The sequence below is a fragment of the Caretta caretta genome, chromosome 7 (genome assembly GCF_965140235.1).
Source record: "Caretta caretta isolate rCarCar2 chromosome 7, rCarCar1.hap1, whole genome shotgun sequence".
Lineage (NCBI taxonomy): Eukaryota > Metazoa > Chordata > Testudines > Cheloniidae > Caretta > Caretta caretta.
Window position 1 is genome coordinate 122,419,708 of NC_134212.1, and position 20,671 is coordinate 122,440,378.

Here is a 20,671-nt window from a genome sequence, read left to right on the forward strand (position 1 = left end):
TAACCCCTATGGAAATAGGAATAATAAATGACAATACAATGGAAATCTTAGCAGAGGAGTCCTAGTGCAGACAAGGTCTCAACCAGTTGCTAAAACTAGCGCTGAATTCCAGCTAGGGAGGTTGACCGTGTCTCTCCCCAAATTACCCCTGCTGATGCATTTTAATATGGCATTATTTTTCAGTTCCTGTCCTAAAATAGAAAGGCTGCTATTTGCTACAAAACAGCTGTCAAGTTCCATCCCAGAGGTGGTTGCACTTCAGTGCTGGGTGAAGTGAATCCTAAGGATATAGACACACACTCACGGACGTCTTTGTATATCCGTTAGTAAAGTGCTTTGGGTGGGAAGCACCATCAAAACGTCACCCATTCAGTAATTCTATTAGCTTCGCAGGGATCAAATTGGAACCTCAGAATCGTGCAGGGAGTGGTCTTGTATGCTCATGCGAGGGCAGAATTTGGACTCCCAACATTCAGATCCTCAAAATGCTCCAAACCGAAAGGCACTTCAGGCTGAAAACGTCAGCAGCCATCACAAATACACAGAGACATCCCTTGCAGGCTCTTTAAAGCAAGTGTCCACATAAAACACAACAGCAGAGTCGGCGAGTTTTAAAAATCCTCAGATTTTATTTTTTCCCCTCTCCGTTGTTTGTAACAACTTCTCCCAGTCAAAAGCTTACAACTAACATTTCCTTACCCAGCAGGTTTCTTGTGAATCCTGAATTTTCCCTGCCTCTCCTTAGAGGAGGTTGAAATTGACAGAGATCCCACCTTGCCCCCACTCTGTGCCCCAGTTGCACGATACCAGCACAGCTCCAAGAGTAGCTTGCGTTGAGTGCTGGGTAGGAGCTACACAAACAGTGGTGATCATCGGTTCTTCCGATTACAGGCAATGGGATGGTGGATTTAAGAAAAAGAGAGAGAGGATAAAAGCATCAGGCCATTTCACACTCCATTGTATGGACTGTAAACCAAGACAAATCTGGGACCTAAACACTTGAGGGTGAGGGACACGTTTTCAAAACACGCATGCACAAGGACCAGCAAGTGCTCAATCTGCACGTGCAGTTATCTGTTTGCACTGCTCAGATGCTGAGAATCCAGCCCTACATGTTTACAGAAAGGCCATGGCTGTTTAAGACATCAAATGTGGTTGCATATTAATTAGTTATTTAGTCAGAAGAGGCTGGTACCTTCTGAAGGCAGGTGAACAAAGACCAGGGCCAAATTCTGACCTCACTTAATCTGGGGTGTAGCTGGAATAATGGCAACTGTTTAACTGAGAGCAGAATTCAGTTCACAGCTGCAGGACAGAAGCTGGCATTGACTGTACTGTATATGACCTGCAACACGAATGGCAGAGCCCATCCTGCCTCCCTGAACAGAAGAGAGATAGCACCATGTGAATATTACCCCAGCTACCCCCATCCTGCTAAGCAGGGGGAGCAAAGGCAGGGGAGGGAGCCGTCTAAACAGGGGAACAGAGCAGTAATCTGTCACAGAGAAAGGGGCACAGGACTGCAAGAACCTTCAGCCATGTGGCTGGACCTGGGCACCTGGCTGGGATACCTACAGCAATCAGACCAGTTCTCAGGCACTTTGCAACAGGTGGCATCAGTCCAACAACTAAGAGAACAGGATCCTGGCACGCCAAGGTCGTTCCAGCCTCCCGCGGGTCAGACCCAATGGGAGGCGTTAAGGCAGCAGGAGGTGTTCTTCCCTGGATTAGCCAGCGACAAGGAGGAGCCGCTGCTAAGGCCCAGGGGTCTGTTGACCTATGGTGCCCAGTGACGGCTTTGCTGAAGAGGGCACATTTCCGATTCTGTTCACTAGCGGGCCAACACCAGTGCAACAGATGTAGCGCCCCCCGCAGGTGTCAGTCACTCAGAGACAGGCCCCAAATCTGTCTGGGGGAGCAGAAGATACAGGGTTAAACCAAAGAGTAGCCAGAAGTCACCTCCAGATCTGCCTCTCCCCCCCAACCCCCAATAATTTGGCAGCCAGGGTGGGGGAATCCAGGTCTGATTGGTATGTCCCGAGCCCATCTCCAGATTACAGCTCTGCAGCTGCAGGTGGCCCTATGGAATGCGGTGCAGGGCCGTGGACGGCTCCCGAGGTAGATGCTCGATTTACAATCCCTTGTTAAAATAGACGTAAGGCACGCAGTCCCCGTGCGTGGCCTGGATGCAGGCTCGGAGCTCCGGCTCCAGGCTAGACAGTGCCAGAGAGCTGCAGGGAAAGGAGATGGACAGTCAGGCTTTGATTTGTTCTGCATTTCTTCTCCCAGACCCTGCTGGAAGTGTCCTTGGTCTGGGAGCGGCTTTCTCTCCGGCTGGCTGGGGGGGGGAGGGAGGTGGTGGGCAGGAGGCAGGCCTTCCTCAGCCAGATCTTAACAGTGGCCATGGAAGCAAGTCACTGGCTGAGATGAGCTGCCCTCAGGGCAGGCAACAGAGTGCACAGACCTGGGGAATCCAGCCCCATCCTGCACCCTGATCCCAGCACAGGGGGCAGAGCGCAGAGACCTGGGGAATCCAGCCCCATCCTGTGCCCTGACTTCAGTGCAAGAGGCAGAGATGGGGACTCATCTCCCCCCTTCCCCACTCAGGACAGAGTGCACAGTGTGGGGATTAGCATCTGTGCACAGGTCAAACCCTTTGCAAGGGCAGCACTGGTTGCAAGCCCTCAAGATGACCAAGTTCCCAGGGACAGGCAAGGCCTTTCCAGAAGATGCCTGCACCCCCCGGGGTATTCAGAGGATAGGTCAGGAGAGGGGTTCTCAGGGAGGGAGAATGAGCGCGGCTGGTACCATCTCTGTGGGAACAGCGAGCAGGCAACCGGCACCATGAATAGGAGGCTGCAGGACAGAGAAAACCAAGCGTTACCATTGACAACTCAACATCCACTCTCAGAGCAAGAGCCAACCCTCAGCGACACTGACAGCCCCCACAAGAGTCACCTCTCCTGGAGGGTGCAAAGCTGAGAGCTGGACCACTCGTGGTCATTCGAGCTCCCACGAGGTGGGGCATTAGCCCTGGGGAATCCTTGTTCCGCTCCCCACCTCCGCTCCTCAAAGGCCCCAGCGTGGCTTGTGGGACACCAGCTAAGTGGCCAGGTCACAGTGGCTGGCTAATTTCGGTGCTGGGTGGAGCGATCTAGCTACGCACCCCCATAGAGCACCCTGAGCATTGCTCTGGTGAATGTCATGTTGGTGCCGGGGCCAAGGTTCAGTTCCCAGCCAGGCTGATGAAGTCCAAGGCGGCTGATTAACACCAAGGTGTAGGTGAGCACATTGCCCTGGACTCTCATACAAACACCAGCGAACTGGCCACCCACACTCGGCCCAGCAGAGCAGCTTCTCGCTCTGGAGCTTCTTCCGTGCAGCTCTCTCCAGCAAGGTGGCTGAATGGTGAGTCCGGAGATCGGGGTTAAATTCCCAGCTTACACCCAGACTCCCAGCATATGTGACCCTGGGCAAATCCGTCTCATGCCTCAGTCTCCCGCAGCTGTAAAATGGGGATAATGCTTCTCTTCCTCCAGGAGACCCAGTGCTGATTTCACAAGACACTCCCATGCTACAGCGGTGGGGGTTGGAGAAGCCGAGGGATGGACGTGCCCAGTAGGATGAAGCCTGGGCCCCCAACCCCCGGTGCATGGCAGGACCTCCCTTGTTGGTCCCCCTGTCCCAATGCCAGACTGCTCCCGCTTCTGACTGTCACAACTGCTCCAGGCCTGATTCTCCAGAGTGCTGGCAACCCCTGGATTCCCCTGAAGCTGGGGAAGCTCGGAGGCTCTGAGAGCAAGGGTCTACGGGAATCTGGGGGATGGTCCCTGACAGGGCTCAGGAGAGCCCACAGCAGTTAGCATTGCTTGGATCCAGGGGATTTAGACACAGAGGAGAGGGAATACCATTGGGGAAGGGACAGTCCTTCGCAGTGTAGCAGGGACCCTGGGTTCAACCTTTACCAAGGGGGACCTTCTCCTTGGGTCCTTCCCCCTTCCTCTGATCCACAGCATGGCAGTAGGGCCCAGTGTATTGCAGATCCTTGATCTGCTCCTGATGCTTCTTTCTCCTCCACTTCTGGAGATCAGTCACCCAAGGATTCAGCAGGGGCCTGTCTACATTAGAGATCATCACGTGCTGTGCTGGAGTGAAGTGGGGCGTGGCCCCCCATATGACTCAGCCGGGTTTCACTGCTTCCATTAAGGATGTGACAAGCACCCTACACCAGAGGAGCGAGCAGCTTCTCCTCCCCAGCTGTTGGGGCTTGTGATACAGAGGGAAGTGGTTAGAGCAGGGAATGGCGTCAGGATGCCTGGGTTCCATTGTCTAGTTCTGCCTCACTTTGTGGTGCTAGGCAAATCGCAAACCCTGCCTCCCCCCCCACCACATTTGTGTCTCTGTTTCGCCAGCTCTGAAATGGGGATGTAATAATTATTACCTGCCTCAAAGGAGCACTGGAAGAATCCATGAATGATTTATTATTATTACTGAGGTTCTTATCTGTGGCAGGGAAGCCCTGGACTCTGAGCTTGACAGAAGGTGGGAAAAGAAAGAGATTTTCAGAGTCCCTGCCTGGAAAGAGCCAGCTGTCTGCTCCTGTTAAGGCCGCACACTGACTGGGTTCTTTAGACGGCTCTTTTCTGAACCCAAAGCCGCAAGGCTGGAGCTGAGGAAAGGTGGTGATTCGGGAAGGAAGATACTTACAAGCCCCCGGCCAGCATCACTTGTAAAGGTGCGTGGAGGACCTGAATTCTCTGCAAAGAAATCAGCCCAGGAGAATGTGAGCCTGGAACGTCATCCCTAAAATTATCACAGCCAATGTCCAACCCAGCCCGGGGAGAAGGAAGCCTTCCCCCAAAGAGCTCAACGTGCTTGGTAGTCTGGCAAATCCTTTGTTCATATCCCGTATACTCACATGCTTTCTGGGGCTCCCTTAGGTTCATCTGGAGCTCTAGTGGGCCCCCATAACTCAAAATGATAAGGGGGCTGGAGCACATGATTTATGAGGAGACGCTGAGGGAACTGGGATTATTTAGTCTGCAGAAGAGAAGGATGAGGGGGGATTTGATAGCTGCTTTCAACTACCTGAAATGGGTTCCAAAGAGGATGGATCTAGACTGTTCTCAGTAGTAGCAGATGACAGAACAAGGAGTAATGGTCTCAAGCTGCAGTGGGGGAGGTTTAGGTTGGATGTTAGAAAAAAATTTTTCACTAGGAGGGTGGTGAAGCACTGGAATGGGTTACCCAGGGAGGTGGTGGAATCTCCTTCCTTTGAGGTTTTCAAGGTCAGGCTTGACAAAGCCCTAGCTGGGATGATTTAGTTGGGGATTTGTCCTGGGGGTTGGACTAGATGACCTCCTGAGGTCCCTTCCAACCTGGATATTCTATGATTCTATGACAAGGGCCAGCAGGGGTGGGGGGAAACTGAGGAAAGAGCACAAGCGAGAGATCCCAACCCCTACAGATGGTCCGGGGGGGAAAAGGGAGAAAAGAGGGGGTAACAGGGCCATGGGGAGGTCTGACCACCAGGAAGGGGGAGCTGGATATGGATGTGGACAGGACGCCACTGCGTGGGGATGATGGAGGAGGAACTCAGAGACTCCTGAAACACTCACCTTCATGAAGGAGAGCTTCTCCAGCCGCTCCATGAGAATCGGCAAAAGAACTAGCCAGAAAGAGAGAGAGAGAGAGATATTTTATCAGCCCAGCCGCTCCATTCTCTGCCAACAAAGCTCACTGAAGAGCCGGGGGCCAAGCAAGGCGAGATCTAACCACAAGGAAAAAGCCGTCACGGGAGGTGAGCCCTTGAGGTCTCCCTGCCTGGCTCCCAATGGCCAGGGACATGCTTTGTATCAGAACCACCACACCAGTGCTCCCACTGCCAGTCGCTTACACCCAGGAGGGCCAACATCCCCGCCCCAGCCTGCCTTCTGACTGGGGAACCGAGCAAGCACCCCTGCTCTGAGCCAAGGGCAGGGAAAGGAAGGGGGCATCTCCTACTGCTCTGCAGAGCGTCCCGGTGGCAGGTACCAGAACAGCACTGAGACTAGGGAAAGATTTCCATCCAGCGGCTGAGTCATGGGGCCCGTCAGGGTGCATGGAGGGGGGAGGAGATAAAGAACAAAGGGGGGGGGAATCCCCAGGAGTTGGAGTGGAAGGGAATGGTCCTTTAGACCAAACAGGCAATATTTGGACTCTCTGTACATTGCCTTCCATCAGAGGGTCTCGGCACACTCTGCAGACACAAAATAAACCAGGTGCGCTGGCCATTGTACAGATTGGGAAACTGAGGCAGACAGAGGGTCTGGGTGTCAGAGCCGGGACTAGGCCCCAGACGTCAACAGTTCCCAACCTTCTGTTCTACGCACTGGCATATCCTAGGCACCAGCCTTTCTGCGCCCAAAAGGCTCCCAGCCCTAGTCTTACCCCTCCCCTGCCTCCCGCTAGCCCCTGCACTGGTAGGCTTGCTGGTTGCCTCCTTCGTCGCCCCCACAGATTGCAGGGGAGGTGTCGCTGGTGCTCACCCATGCCAGGCGCTGCCATGACGATCCTGGAGACCACCACCTGGGTAATCCCCTTGGCCGCTGCGACCTGAAAGCAAGAACAACCGTCAGCCAAGCCTCTCCAAGGACTACATCTGACGGGGCAGTAACATAGCCAGCTGGGCCGGTCCGTGCTCGCTGCTCCAACGCCTCCGTGGGTCGCTGGGGGAGAGGGGGTGTCCAGGTCTGAAGCACCTGTGTCACCTACTCCAGTCCCATCCCCCAGCCTGCCCCAGCCCCAGGGAACGTGAGCAAACATGGCTGGATTGGCCTTACGATGGCAGAGTTAGGACCAGAAAGTCGGCAAGGCTGGGAGCTCAGACTTTTCTGCAGTTTGTCTCATGGGCCCCGCACCCCACCCCCATTCCCGCACCAGCTGCGGCATCAGCTCCCACGGAGACGTGATCCCGGAAAAGGATTCAACGTTTTTTCAGGCGGCTCGGTGCCACACGAGCAAAGCAGCCAGGCCATCAGAACCCATCGGTAACAGCCACCCCGCCCTGCTCCGTGACGTACCCTGGAATAGCCCAGCTCACGGTCCTTCTCGTCCGTCACCATGATCCCGTTAATGAGCTCCCTAAACACAGACAGGGAACCATGAATGCCTCAAACCCAGCCTCCTGGCTCACCCCTGTCCATACCCCGCATGAAAACAGGGTGGGCCCTCCTCTCCTCCCCCCAATAGTGCCGAATGGTCCACACCTCCCCCCCCCCGCCGGCTTAGCACAACAGCCTCCCCTCCCCCAAACTCTAGGCCATGCAGGCACCTCCAAAATTTGCTCCCCAGAGGTTTATAGGCTTTGGCCCTTGACCCTGGTGTCATCATGCAGCCCAGTGCATTGTGGCTGTAAAATGCTATCCAGCTGGAAGGGCAGTCATCTGATCTGAGTGGGGATAAGGCAGGGTGGCGATGGAGAATTGGGCCCTTTTCAAACCTTCTGCCACGTGGGTGAGAACCATGCGAACAAGGGCCGATAAGGAAGGCAGAAGGGTTGCAGTGTCTGATTTTGTTCTGTTTGTACAGCTCGTACCACAGTGGGGTCATGGCCCATGCCTGGGGTCCCTGGGTGCTACAATGTTCCCTCCCCTAAATCACCTCATTTATCATCTGTTTCCCTGGGCTGGAGCAGCACCCCAGGCTGGCATTACCCACAACAACCCCAGCTAGACAGAGCACGGCATGGACAGCTCCCACCCAGCTTGTCTGGCACAACTGGTGCCCCTTCCCTGCACCCTACTGAAAGATGCTACCGTAATTCAAACAGGAATTATTTCGGGGAGGGTCCCTGGCCTGCGTTACCCAGGAGGTCACACTTGCGGATCACAGGGCTCTCTCCTGGCCTTGGAATCTATGATCATTCAGAGGAAGTAGAGTTTTGCCATGGTGACTAAGACTCCCGGCCCATCAACTCCGGGCTTCTTCCTCAGACAGCGGCCAACGCCTGATGCTTCCACGTGACACTTCCCCTATATTGCGCCGGCCTGTTTCTACCCATATAGACCACTTTGTGTTGGTCTATATCCACTCCTGGCCCACCACTCTGCTGCCAAATTAATCAGAATAAAGCAGTTGCCACCTCCCCTAGCAAGACTCGTCTGTCAGTGTTTTAATACATGATTCAGAAAATGTGTACCACTAAATCTCTGGCAGGGAGATCAGGTAACCGGCTCTCCACCATCCCAATGCAGGATTTAATCGCTAAACACCAGGGCTGCCCTTCTCCGGCCATGAAAGGGGCGGGCGGGGGGGGGGGGGGGGTGGCGGAAATGAACGGCTTATGCAATGCTGCCACCTATGGGAGGCTGCTGGAAATAGCACCTACCCATCTCACAGGAACACGGCGGGAGGGTGATGACAGCTCTGCTATACCCCGGGCCCACCAGCCTCTCCAAATGCTGGAGGGCAACTGAAAAACCCTCCAGAGGAAAAGAGGGTTTTGCCACTGAGATTTTGTTGGTCCTGCTGAGAGTTTAGAACGTGGGGGGGCTCTCTTAGGCACATAGGCAGGTGCTGGCTTTTGGGAAGAATATCAAGCGTGTACATCAAGCTTCATACAGTGTCAAGAGCTGTCCAAATATTAACAACCTAGCTCAGTACCATCACTCCCATCACACCAACGGGGAAACTGAGGCTGAGAGAGGGGAAGCCACCTGCCCTCACAGCAAGCCAGTGACAGACAAGAACAGAGCCCAGGAGTCCTGGCTCTCAGATCTAGGCTCCAACCACTGGTTAACACGGCCTCTCTCCTCATTACAAAAGTCACCTCTGCCTGTGGTTCAAGATCCCACATCCTTGTCTGGTTGTTGACAAGGTGCCACAGGCCGGAGCACATCCCAGGAGAACAGAGACAGACTTACTGTTGCCTCATCATGGGGATGTTCACACAGTTGGCGGCAGCTACGGCTGCGAATGGGACCCAGCGTGCCACGAGGGGCGGAGCTCTCTAGGAAGGAAAGAGACCGAGGTGAGCACGGCCATCACAACAGTCCTGGAACGGCCTTCAGCATCCCCTAGGTGAGAGGAGTTGCTGGGCCAGCAGGAAGCCAGCAGCCCAACACACAGCGTGAGAACTGGCGCCCTCAGCAGGGAGGAGTGAGTGACTCTCGGGGACTGAGCCCCAAGGCCAGGACGGACTCTCAGAAGCAGATGTGTAGGGGAAGCTTGCTCACTGCCGCATGGGCTAGGCCTTCAATGAAACTCTCCAACCTGCAGGTCCATCAGCCGGCACCTTTCACCCAAATCAGACCCAGCCGCTAAATCAGGCGGAAAAAAGTCCTGAGACCCAGTTCCCTTATTCAACCCACTGCCCTGTGCGACAACAGCCTGGCCAGCTGGTATCTGTGTCCGGCTGCACCTGGAGCACGTGCTGGAGTACTGCCGAACGCATCAACAGGGCTGGGAAGATCAGCACCAAAGGCCTCGCAGGGAGCATGGGAGCCAGATGGGTTTGGGCACAAGGACCTACCCAGAAACCTGCTGGTATCTTCACAGGGAGGGAGAGATGGTCCCAGCATGGCTGTATGCTAGGGCGTAGTTGCAAGGGTGCTTTGGACAAGGAACTGGGGTGTGTGCATCAAAACTAGGCATCAGGGTTGTGACCGCCGTGTTATTAAATGGGAGGGAGGAAGGGCCTAGTATGGGAAAGGAGTGGACAGAAAAAGTCCAGGTCCCCTGCTGTGTAGGTTGAATGCCAAATCTCTGGACCTTTAAAGGGGCTGTTGAGTCAGCAGCTTGTCCGTGGAAAGGACACTCCTGCAGAAAGCCTTTGGGGAGAACACGGAGCGGCTGCAAGTTTGCTTCTGCATTCAGCCTGGGGCTGGCTTACGCTCGATTGCAACAGTCTTCAGTTGCCCGACACGTCAGTGGCGTCCACGTACACAGGGAAGCTACTCCGCTAAAGGGTGGGGGGGAGCCACGGCTGAGCGGGCACTGGCGGGGACCCGTGTCTTAGTGGCACCATCGGAGAAGCGGATCTGACAAGCAGCGGAGCCAGCAGCGCCCTCGAAGGCAAGTCCCCCTGTTTGCAAGCAGAGAGCCTCCCCCACTGCACCCATGCCCTCCGCAGATACCCCCGCTCCACGGTGTCTTCCCCACCGCACGCACACACAGCAGAGCCCCCCCACGGTACCTTGGTGTACAGGTTGAGCCCCACTGCAGTCACCAGGGCTGTGCTGGTGGCAGACACGTAAGCCACTCCGATTTGCCTAGACAGTAATTTACAGGGGGGGAGGGGGGAGAAAACACATAACTCAGCAAGTCCCAGAGGTTGCCTGAATAAGCGCCTGTCCCCTGGGAGAAGCTGTGGGGCAAGAGGGGAACATCCTGAGGACTCCCCCAGACAGGTTCAGGACTGGCTCCTGGAAGTCCCACATGGAGCTCCCAAAGGGCTGCGGTTCACACCCTTGGAACGTTTCCACTTGGGGGAAAGAACGCAGGAAGCGCGGCCTCATGGGTAAGGCACAGGACTGTGAGGTGAGGAAACAGGGTTCTGTTCCCAGCTCAGTTAATCTCCCCGAGCCTCAGTTTCCACATCTGTGAAATGGGTTGATATTATGTCTCTCGATGTTGGTATCACGCCTTCTGACCCTCTATGGAAAGTCAGAATATTCTTCTTAAGGAGCTGAATCCTGTGGCTCATTACATGCCCAAACTCTCCTCCTCGGCACATGCAGATTTAGGCAGCTCCTGCAGTTAGTAACCTTCCAAAGACATGCAGCCACCTCTGGGGTAGAGGGCAGCAGCCACCTGGTGCACACAATGCTGCTCTGAGATGCAAAGAGAGGACGTGTTGGGCCAAGGACACCAGGGCAGATTGCTGTCCACGCAGAGTGGAATGGACCTTGGTGACTGCAATGCCCGGTCCACTCCAGCTCTCCTGCAACTCAGCATATCTACCCAGGTGGGATGAAGGCCTCAGGGCCTAGTGTTCCCCAGCTGGTCATCTCTAACAAACTCCTGCTAACACAGAGCCTGGGGAGGGGGACGCGTCTAGGGGCCCACGGGAGCGACAGCTCTTCAGTGAGGTCAAAAGACTCAGGTCCAGAAATCTAAGCCAGGCAGCCTCCAGCCTCATGTGCCTTTAGACTGTGCCCCGGGGTTGATCCTGGGCATGGCAGCAGGAGCGCTATGCCAAGTCACCAGTGCCACAGCCCCTCAGCTGCCACCTATTCAGAGACAGCCTAGAGACTCCACGGACCAGTCAGGAGCCCATCTCACCCAGGGCCTGGGGAGGAATGGCAGGATTGCTCCCAACAGGGCATTTCCTCTCCTGGCAACAGGGCGGATACCTGGTTGCGAAGCCCAGCAGGCCCTGGGATGGTGCGGGGCAGATACTCACGTGAGCGAGATGGGGCAGGCCGCGTTCCTGTTGGTGTAGTTCACCAAGGCGTTGAACGACTGGTTCACCCACTGCCAGAAAACCACCGCCGGGACCGACCTGTCAGAGGGAGACACCAGAGCTCAGCCTGTGCATTCTGCCCTCCCGCCGCCTGCCAAAGCACCGAGTCGCAGGGCTGAGCTCGCCCCTTCCCAGGGCTGGGGAACTGCTGCAGGCTGCGGTCGGTGTCCACCTCTCACAGCAGCAATGTAGCCCCATCCCCCCAGCTGTCAGGGGTTGGCAGGGACGCTCAGGAAGGATAAACACTGGGGGCGATACACACAAGATACCCAGACCCCACTGCAGCTGCAGGCACTGCCAGTCTGGAGTCAGATGGGGACAGTCTTTGGGGGACACAAGACAACACACACCCAACCCCTCCCCACCTGTCCTGAGAGGGCTTGACAAAGAAAGAGTGAGAGTGTGTGTGTGCGCGCAAACAAACATCACCCCTATTTTGCCAAGAAGGAAACCGAGGCACAGCTACCTGCCTGCGGTCCCACTGGGAAATGAACCCAGGAGTCCTGGCTACCACTCCACAGAGCCATGTTGCCTCCCACTAGAGCAGCAAGGTGACCAAGCAGTGGGCCTGGGCTCTCAGCTAGGCAGGAAGGGCTCTTGGGGGATTTGTTCATTCCTGCCGAGCTGTGCTGAGCCCAGGGGCGAGGCTGTGGTGGGCTCCTTCCCCTGGCCACTCACTCCACCAGGCACCACATCAACCTGGCCGAGTTCTGCTCCACAGCCTGGCGTGTCCCTACCCCTCTGAAGGGAAGGACGGTCTGTGGTGACAGCATGTGGGTGGGACTAAGGATCCTGGCAGAGATCCTCAGCTCCGCCAGCAACTCATGGGCACTCCTCAGGCTTCCCACTCCCTGCATCTCAATTTACCCATCTGTCAAATGGGGGCAGAGGGGATTCGTTCCTTGTCTCACTCGGGTTGCCAGCATGACTTTACTGTCTGAAAAGCACCTAGGGATCTGTGGGCAGAGGGGGATAGAGATGAGAGGATCTTTCACAGACCAGTTGGGGACAGGAAGCTCAGCCCTTTAAAGGCCAGGAAGGGGATAAAGATAATGGCTGAGAGTATCCTGAGCCAGTTTATTGCTCAGGCAAAGGGAGACTCCACCTTCATTAATCCGATTGGTCACTATCTAGGGATTCGCAATCCAGGTAGCCAATGGCAATATGAGTTTAGAAAAGAGGAGGCGCTAAATGCCTTTTTGCTCCTCCCCTTGCTAGTGAGGAGGTCTTGTCAGGCTCCTCCCAGAGGAGAGCAAACCAACCCGCCAGCATCTGACTCTACAGTAGAGCTGCAAAAAATCCCAGCTTTGGTCCATCATCTGGAGTCAGGCCAGGATCAGCCCCTAGAGAACATTCTCGTTGAACGGCATAGGAGGGACACAGAGGAAGGCAAACATGGGGGCATCTTTTAATTCCACTGACACACACCAGAGAAGGAGAGGTTTTTCCAAGAGTGAGAAAGGAAACATTGTGCTACAGATTAGGAACTGTCTCTCTTGAACAGTGGGACTTGCTGGGAGAGGTGGGATCCGGGATTTCAGAGGATACAAAGGAACCAGGAGAGGCAAGTTTAAAAAAAAAGAGCAGTAAGAGCCCAGGACTGGCTTTGGGTTAATAATTAAAGGGTTTTTAATCAACAGCAGAATCGGTTAATAAGATAAAGAAGAAAAACATGCCAGTGAAGCAAAGGACAGATGAGGTTTCAATTGGGCAAAGGGCTCATTTTTTGCACAAATACTTGGATGTATTAGAGGCCGGGACAAAGATTTAAATCTAATGAAACAGAAATGTTAGCAGCCTTTTTTAAAAAAGGTGTCTTTGTGCTGGGTTTTAGCATTTTCCTGCCAGGTTGCAGACACCAACCCAGCCCTGTCCTGCTGGAACCCGACAGTGAAACTGATCAGAAGGCAGGACAGTGAAACTGACCAGTTTACCTTTCCCTCCCTTTTGAAACTAATAACCCCAACAAAAAAAAGATGAATTAGCAGAAATGGTGACAAGTAATTTCACTTGCTGTAACCTCAGAGCAAGGACACGTTTCCTCCACGAGCTCAGGGTTTCTATGGTGACCACGTTTAAGCTCCCAGGGCTGGGTGGAAGGGCCGGAATTTCAAAACATGGCGGAGGAGGAAGCTGTGGGGGTTTGGCACAAGCCTGGACTGCGTAGCTATCGGTGCAGGTATTCAGGCATAGGCCTAAGTTAATGCAGTGAAGTAACAATCTTGCAGGCCTCAGTCCTGTAAGAAAATAGTTTAGCTAAACAAGGCATACAGCCCCAAAGACTTAGCATAAGCAGTTAACTAGGAATAGACCTAGATCATAAGATGACACCACAGAGGGCTGTCTGACCCCAAGAATGCCATGGTAACTAATTGGCATCTACACCAATAATAGGTGGGTAGAAAGCTGGCTAGATTGTTGGGCTCAACGGGTAGTGATCAATGGCTCCATGTCTAGTTGGCAGCCGGTATCAAGTGGAGTGCCCCAAGGGTCAGTCCTGGGGCCGGTTTTGTTCAATATCTTCATAAATGATCTGGAGGATGGTGTGGATTGCACTCTCAGCAAATTTGCGGATGATACTAAACTGGGAGGAGTGGTAGATACGCTGGAGGGGAGGGATAGGATACAGAAGGACCTAGACAAATTGGAGGATTGGGCCAAAAGAAATCTGATGAGGTTCAATAAGGCTAAGTGCAGGGTCCTGCACTTAGGATGGAAGAATCCAATGCACCGCTACAGACTAGGGACCGAATGGCTAGGCAGCAGTTCTGCGGAAAAGGACCTAGGGGTGACAGTGGACGAGAAGCTGGATATGAGTCAGCAGTGTGCCCTTGTTGCCAAGAAGGCCAATGGCATTTTGGGATGTATAAGTAGGGGCATAGCGAGCAGATCGAGGGACGTGATCGTTCCCCTCTATTCGACATTGGTGAGGCCTCATCTGGAGTACTGTGTCCAGTTTTGGGCCCCACACTACAAGAAGGATGTGGATAAATTGGAGAGAGTCCAGCGAAGGGCAACAAAAATGATTAGGGGTCTAGAACACATGACTTATGAGGAGAGGCTGAGGGAGCTGGGATTGTTTAGCCTGCAGAAGAGAAGAATGAGGGGGGATTTGACAGCTGCTTTCAACTACCTGAAAGGGGGTTCCAAAGAGGATGGCTCTAGACTGTTCTCAATGGTAGCAGATGACAGAACGAGGAGTAATGGTCTCAAGTTGCAGTGGGGGAGGTTTAGATTGGATATTAGGAAAAACTTTTTCACTAAGAGGGTGGTGAAACACTGGAATGTGTTACCTAGGGAGGTGGTAGAATCTCCTTCCTTAGAGGTTTTTAAGGTCAGGCTTGACAAAGCCCTGGCTGGGATGATTTAACTGGGAATTGGTCCTGCTTCGAGCAGGGGGTTGGACTAGATGACCTTCAGGGGTCCCTTCCAACCCTGATATTCTATGATTCTATGATTCTAAGCTTGAAGTAAATGAATGGGTAAAGTATGGGAAAAGGGCACCCCCACATTAGTAGGGCAAGGAAATACAAAAAAAGCCCTCCTGAACATGCATTAAGCACAGCGGTGTCAGCATCACACATTATAAAAGTTGTGTCCCGGCCCGTACATGTATGGGAGATGTAACGCGTGGGAGATGCCAGGATGACAACCATTGGTGACACTGAGGGTGAGGACGAACGAACACTCTAAGTCCTTCTGCAAAGGACGGTGGGAGTATACAGATGCTCAGCCACCCTTTCTGTATTATCTCCATCTACCGTGCTGGGATGGAGTGTTTGCAACTTCACTAACTGTGTTAATAAAACTAATAGAAATACAGAAGGTATTTGCTAAGAGTGAGTGTTGCAACCGCACACATTGGGGTTCCCGACTGAATGGTAATTTTAATACTACTGGGCCTGATCTCGGGAGTGTTGATAGGAAATTCTTAAGTAATCAATATAATTAATACACAATCTCTAGATCAGGTGACAACTATATGGAGAGGAGAGGGAGGACTGAGAGGCTAGCCCCAAGGTCGAGGGCAGGCACATAGTGCAAGGAATACAACCTGTAAATAACATTCTAGCAGCCTATGAAGAGTAGGCCCATCTGTTTCCCTGCATGAAGATCACCAATGTTTCAAGTCAGGGGTCATATCAAACATGGGACTGGACTGGACTGGACACCCTGGGGAAATTACCTTGCCCACATGGTTTAAAGGTCCCAGTCATGTTAATAGTCCAGGAGGATGCTGCACTGAGTGGTCAGAAAGGCTCAGAGATAGAAGATCAGGTTTCTCTTCACGTTTGTCACATCACAGGCCCAGCCCTTGCATCTCCCTTCTATCTAGGTGTTTATGCCATGCCCATTACCATGGCATCCACGCTGGTGGGATTGATATTAGAATCCATGGTGCTGCTGAGTCTGTCCCCCTGCCCTTTGCCACCAGGAGGGAGCTAATCCATCCGGTCTGACGTGGCTTCCTGCAACTCATTGCAGTCAATTCCCTGCTTAGCCTAACAGGGACAGCTTTAAAGGGGGACTGGGAAAGGGGCTCTTGCTGCTCCCCTGCAGCCCCTGACCTGTAAAACTGCAGCATGAAGCCAGTGATGGCCATTCCCCCGGGCACCTGAAATGACATCCTCCCAATCAGGTTCATCTTCTCGCCAGAGTCTGGGTGGAATGCAGAGTCGTAGAGCTTCTTGGCGTAGAACAGCTGTTCCTGGCTGGTTCCCGGGGGTACCAGCCCAGCCCTGCAGGTAGCAGAAAGAGCAACGTCCTGGGAGTTTGTCAGCTCACCATCCCCACCTAGTATCAGACTCCTGCCAATCTCCAGCCTTCACATACTGCCATGCCTGCAGAGTGCCTACAGAATGGGCTTAGGTCAGCACGGCTCATCCAGGGGCAAGGATGCGTTTGGTATATGCGCTGAAAGGGGAGCATCCATATTCCCCATAACCTCCTCAGTATCCCCACACTATGCAAGACCCCTGCTCTCCAGCCCCACCACCTCTAGGATGTCCAGATACCATCACCACCTTACCTACCCAGAAGGGCTGCATGAGAACTCCTTATGGGGCCTGTTGGTGCAGATCTTTAAGAAGCCAAAGACTCTGCTGAGCAATGTGAGATGCCTCCCTGATCCCAACCCCTGGGGCTGAGCACATGCAATCTACTGGCTGGCATGGGGTGGCTACTGCTCTCTGCTGGACCAAATGTACTGTCTGCTCAAGCACATGCTACTATGTCACCCCCTTGTGGTGAAAATACCACTGCTGAATAGAGAGGGAAGCTTTCCTCACCACAGGGGTTTACCCCCCACATATAGCAAAGGCAGGCTGCAAACAGCCTTCTACCTTCATTCAGATCCAATGGCCGCCTGGCCATTTACCTGCAGCTTTCCACCAGCGCCTTAGCCCTGTCCAGCTCATGTTCCGACACCAGCACCGTCCGCGGGTCTGTGATGTTGAAGAAATGCTTTAGGCGTCCCACAAAAGTGTTCTGGTCCCAGCGTGGGGCGTCAATGCTAAAATTGGTCAGCCTGATCATCGTTTTAGCGGGGATCTGGAGGGGAAAGAGAAAGGGGAGAACTTTTAAGAGGAAACCTTCCCCTAACCTCCCCAAGGTTCCTGTACCAGAGTATTGCCACGTAATCGGCCTTCACAGCCAGCACTTCTCCATGAAACGGCCTGGTGAGCAAATGCGGGAGAAGATCCTTCTTCCCAGGGCCAGGAAGAAAACCCAGTGCGTGAGAGTTAGGTAGGCCTCAGGAGTTGCTCAATCCACTAGCCCAAACTGCCTTTCTAAGCAAAGGTAGTGGTGCAGGGCCTGGCCACCACCTGGTTCTGGCTCAAGCATCACTGAAGCCGCTGGCCATTCAGAAGCCAGCTTCATTCTTGGAGAGGTGCATGAGCTCACACGCTCATTGCCGGACATCCCTTATTTAGCCTTGGGCATGCAGAGCGCACACGATACCACTGGGGGAGAACGGGATGCCAAGAAACATTTCTGCCTCTACTTAGGGCATCAGCTCCTCAAGGCAGGGATGGTCTCTGTCCTGTGTATCTGCACAGCACCTACTAGCACAGTGGGCTGGAGGTTTCTGGGTCCCACCACAATACAGATAATTATGTAGTCTAGTTTTCCACACTATAACATCAGCTCAGGTATCCCAGCTGAGCTCAGCGGCCTGAAGAGGTCAGAGGGGACAGTGACGCATGACATGGGCAGAAGATGGTGGCTTACATCCTCAGGGCACCAGTCTTAGTCAGTCCCAGGCTGGCGGCAACCTGAAGCTTTTATCCAGCCAATAGCTGTTCAGTGGCCCATGTGAAATGAACGAGCCTAGGTGCACCTCACTCAAACCACCCTCAAAATGGCAGCTTAAGTTAGTTGCCAATTTAGCTACTTTGTCACCAGATTTAGGGACTTTTTTGTTTCCCTAGCTAGAAAATAAGTATCAAAGTGACCAGTGACAAATTTAGCGACTTTTACTGCCAATTACGGTGACTTTCAGAGAAAGAAGTCACCAATATGAATGGTCACAAAATCATTCACAAGCAGCTTGATAGCATTAATACAATTCATTCCGTGCTCTTCTTACTACATTCTGTTGGACACCACATCAACGTCATTACGTCTCAACTGAGCATGTCCTTGGAAGGAATTGCATTCCAGGGCTGCTTGGGCTGAGATCACTGTAATCTGCAGGCAAGGAAAAGAAGTTCGTGGAAGCTAATTAAATACTTTGCTAAAGCCAGGGGCACTTTGGAGAGAGCAGCACATTAGCCAGGGCTTGTTTTTACCCAAATGTTCTTTCTCACCGCTCCATAGTAGGTAGCACGGCCTGTGATGCAGGGGAAGACGGCTAATAAAGCAGGCTGTGTGTGGGAGGCAGGTTAGCCAGCCAGGAGAGCCGCACGGATGGAAGGTGGGGTGGGAGGAGACAGGGCCATGTGCCCCAATGTGCCTCCAGGGAGGAAGCCCTTACTACAGGATCAAAGGTGGAAATAACTTGATTTCAGTTCCCCTTTACTTCTTCCCCTGGCTTGGCCTGGGGTTAGCTGCCTAGTTGTTTTCAGAAATCGAACCCTGGAAGCAGGGGGAAAGGGTCCGGCTAGTGGATTTTTGTTTTTAACCTACTTTCTTGGCTCCCTGCAGGGCCGAGCTCACGTCAGGCGAATGCCCTCTTACCCCTGGCTCTGGACTCCCCCTTTCACTAACCTGTCGGCTCAAATCCAGGCTGGCAAGAAAGGGAGGCTGGGCTGAAATTCACTGACCTGGGCTGCAGCGTACAGAGCACCCTTCCCAATGAGCAGAGGGCCACTGGCTCACGTACAAACCTTAAGCCCTTTGCTGAATAGGCTCGGAGAGGGGGAGAACATTTAATGAGGGCCAGGGGAGGTTCTGCCCTTGCAGCCAGGTCCCCTTAAATGGGTGGAAATTGGACTCTCAATTAGGCAAACAGCAAAGTCCATACAGCGGGGGTTTGTAAATCTTCCTCTTCCCCTCTGGATCAAATTGCTGCAATTAAAAGCACAACAAACAAACAAACAAAAACCCCATAGTCGTGATAACGTGGCATTGCTTTATAAATGAAACACACCAGATTAAGAAGGGAAAATATTCATTAGCCCCAACGCATAGCATCCTTCCTATCTATCGGACACGTTTGGCAGTGCTTAATTTGTGCTGGAGCTTGCTGGGACTGAGGGTAGCTGAGCCCTGGCCCCTCTTTCATCACAAATTAAGCACTGGGCATATCTAAACCTGCAAAATATCCTCATCCCACTGCAGCCCAGGGCGGCTGGGATTGGTTAATTTCAGCCAAGCCCTACTTTCTTGCCAGCGTGGATTTGAGCCAACAGGTCAGTGAAAGGGGGAGCCCAGAGCCAGGGGTAAGAGGGCATTCGCCTGACCTGAGCTGGGCCCTGCAGGGAGCCAAGAAAGTAGATTTAAAAATAAAAATCCACTAGCCGGACCCTTTCCCCCTGCTTCCAGGGTTCGATTTCTGAAAACAGCTAGGCAGCAAACCCCAGGCCAAGCCAGAGGAAGAAGTAAAGGGGAGCCAAAAATCAAGCTAGCTCCACCTTTGATCCTATAGTAAAGGCTTCCTCCCTGGAGGCCTGGTGCCCCCACTCCATTGGGGCACGTGGCCCTGTCTCCTCCCACCCCACCTTCCATCTGTGCGGCTCTCCCGGCTGGCTAACCTGCCTCCCCCCGCTCTGCCAGCTTCATTAGCCATCTTCCCCTGCATCACAGGGTGTGTTACCTACTATGGAGCAGCAAGAAAGAACACATGTGGCTAAAAACAAGCCCTGGCTAATGTGCTGCTCTCTCCAAAGTGCCCCTGGCTTTAGCAAAGTATTTAATTAGCCTCCACAAACTTCTTTTCCTCCCCTGCAGATTACAGTGATCTCAGCCCAAGAAGCCCTGGAATGCAATTCTTTCCAAGGACATGCTCAATGGAGACGTAATATTGACTTGGTGTCCACCAGAATGTAGTAAGAAGAGCATGGAATGGATTTTAACAAATCTATAGAGCTGCTTGTGAATGATTTTGTGACTATACTCGCCTGGGCGCACGCACACACACACCTGCCTGTGTATATATTTCTCTGTTGAATACTCTGGAAATTTTGTTTAGTGCCATTTTTGACTCCTTTTGAGTGCTTCAACAGCTACATCTAGTGACTTTTCAAGATCTGTCTGGTGACTTCCTGCTATGTGGAGTTGGCAGCATTGCCAGGCTCAGTGTCTGGGCTCCTCAATCCCGGCCCTCTCTGCTCTGACCTTCCAACTCTGGCGGGGGGATGGGAGGGTGGTGGTGTTACAACTGACACCTGCTCCCTAGGAACTGTACTAGGATCCCAGAGCTCATTGCATGGAAGCTACCACAGAGCCATCATGACCTTTGCCTTGAACTGAACCAGCAACCTACAATGAGAAGAGCTCCTTGCCCCATAACCGTTCGTTCCCCTGAGCCAGCCTGGCCCAATGTCAGCCAAGCTCTGATCTTGCAGGATAGTGGAGGTTTCAAATGCTTTGCCCACTGGCACTTTATTTGGGATTTTTTTTTTAAACTCCCCACTGATAAACTCCTAGAGAAGTCCAAAGCCGCTGGACTTCTGGATTGGAACCCTCTGGAAGTTCACCTGAAAAATACATTCTGCCTTAAAGAGAGATTTCTGTCCTGCTGCCAGGAACAGAGCCACCTAGCTACCCAGCAGGAGAGTGAATTCA

At 53.2% G+C, this 20,671-nt stretch overlaps 1 protein-coding gene across 1 annotated transcript in view; it reads right to left on the reverse strand.

Annotated features, from left to right (window-relative positions):
- Positions 1 to 606: 606 nt before the first annotated feature.
- SFXN2 (sideroflexin 2) overlaps positions 607 to 20,671 on the reverse strand; it is a 30,207-nt gene continuing 10,142 nt past the window's right edge. The window contains exons 2-12 of the mRNA XM_048858181.2: positions 16,821 to 16,993; positions 16,012 to 16,182; positions 11,384 to 11,482; positions 10,175 to 10,250; positions 8,904 to 8,989; positions 7,062 to 7,122; positions 6,528 to 6,594; positions 5,619 to 5,668; positions 4,708 to 4,757; positions 2,809 to 2,856; positions 607 to 2,231 (exon numbers count right to left, since the gene is read on the reverse strand). Of these exons, the coding sequence (XP_048714138.1) occupies positions 2,132 to 2,231; positions 2,809 to 2,856; positions 4,708 to 4,757; positions 5,619 to 5,668; positions 6,528 to 6,594; positions 7,062 to 7,122; positions 8,904 to 8,989; positions 10,175 to 10,250; positions 11,384 to 11,482; positions 16,012 to 16,182; positions 16,821 to 16,978 (966 nt within the window). The 5' untranslated portion in view covers positions 16,979 to 16,993 and the 3' untranslated portion in view covers positions 607 to 2,131. The remainder of the gene's footprint in view (positions 2,232 to 2,808; positions 2,857 to 4,707; positions 4,758 to 5,618; positions 5,669 to 6,527; positions 6,595 to 7,061; positions 7,123 to 8,903; positions 8,990 to 10,174; positions 10,251 to 11,383; positions 11,483 to 16,011; positions 16,183 to 16,820; positions 16,994 to 20,671) is intronic.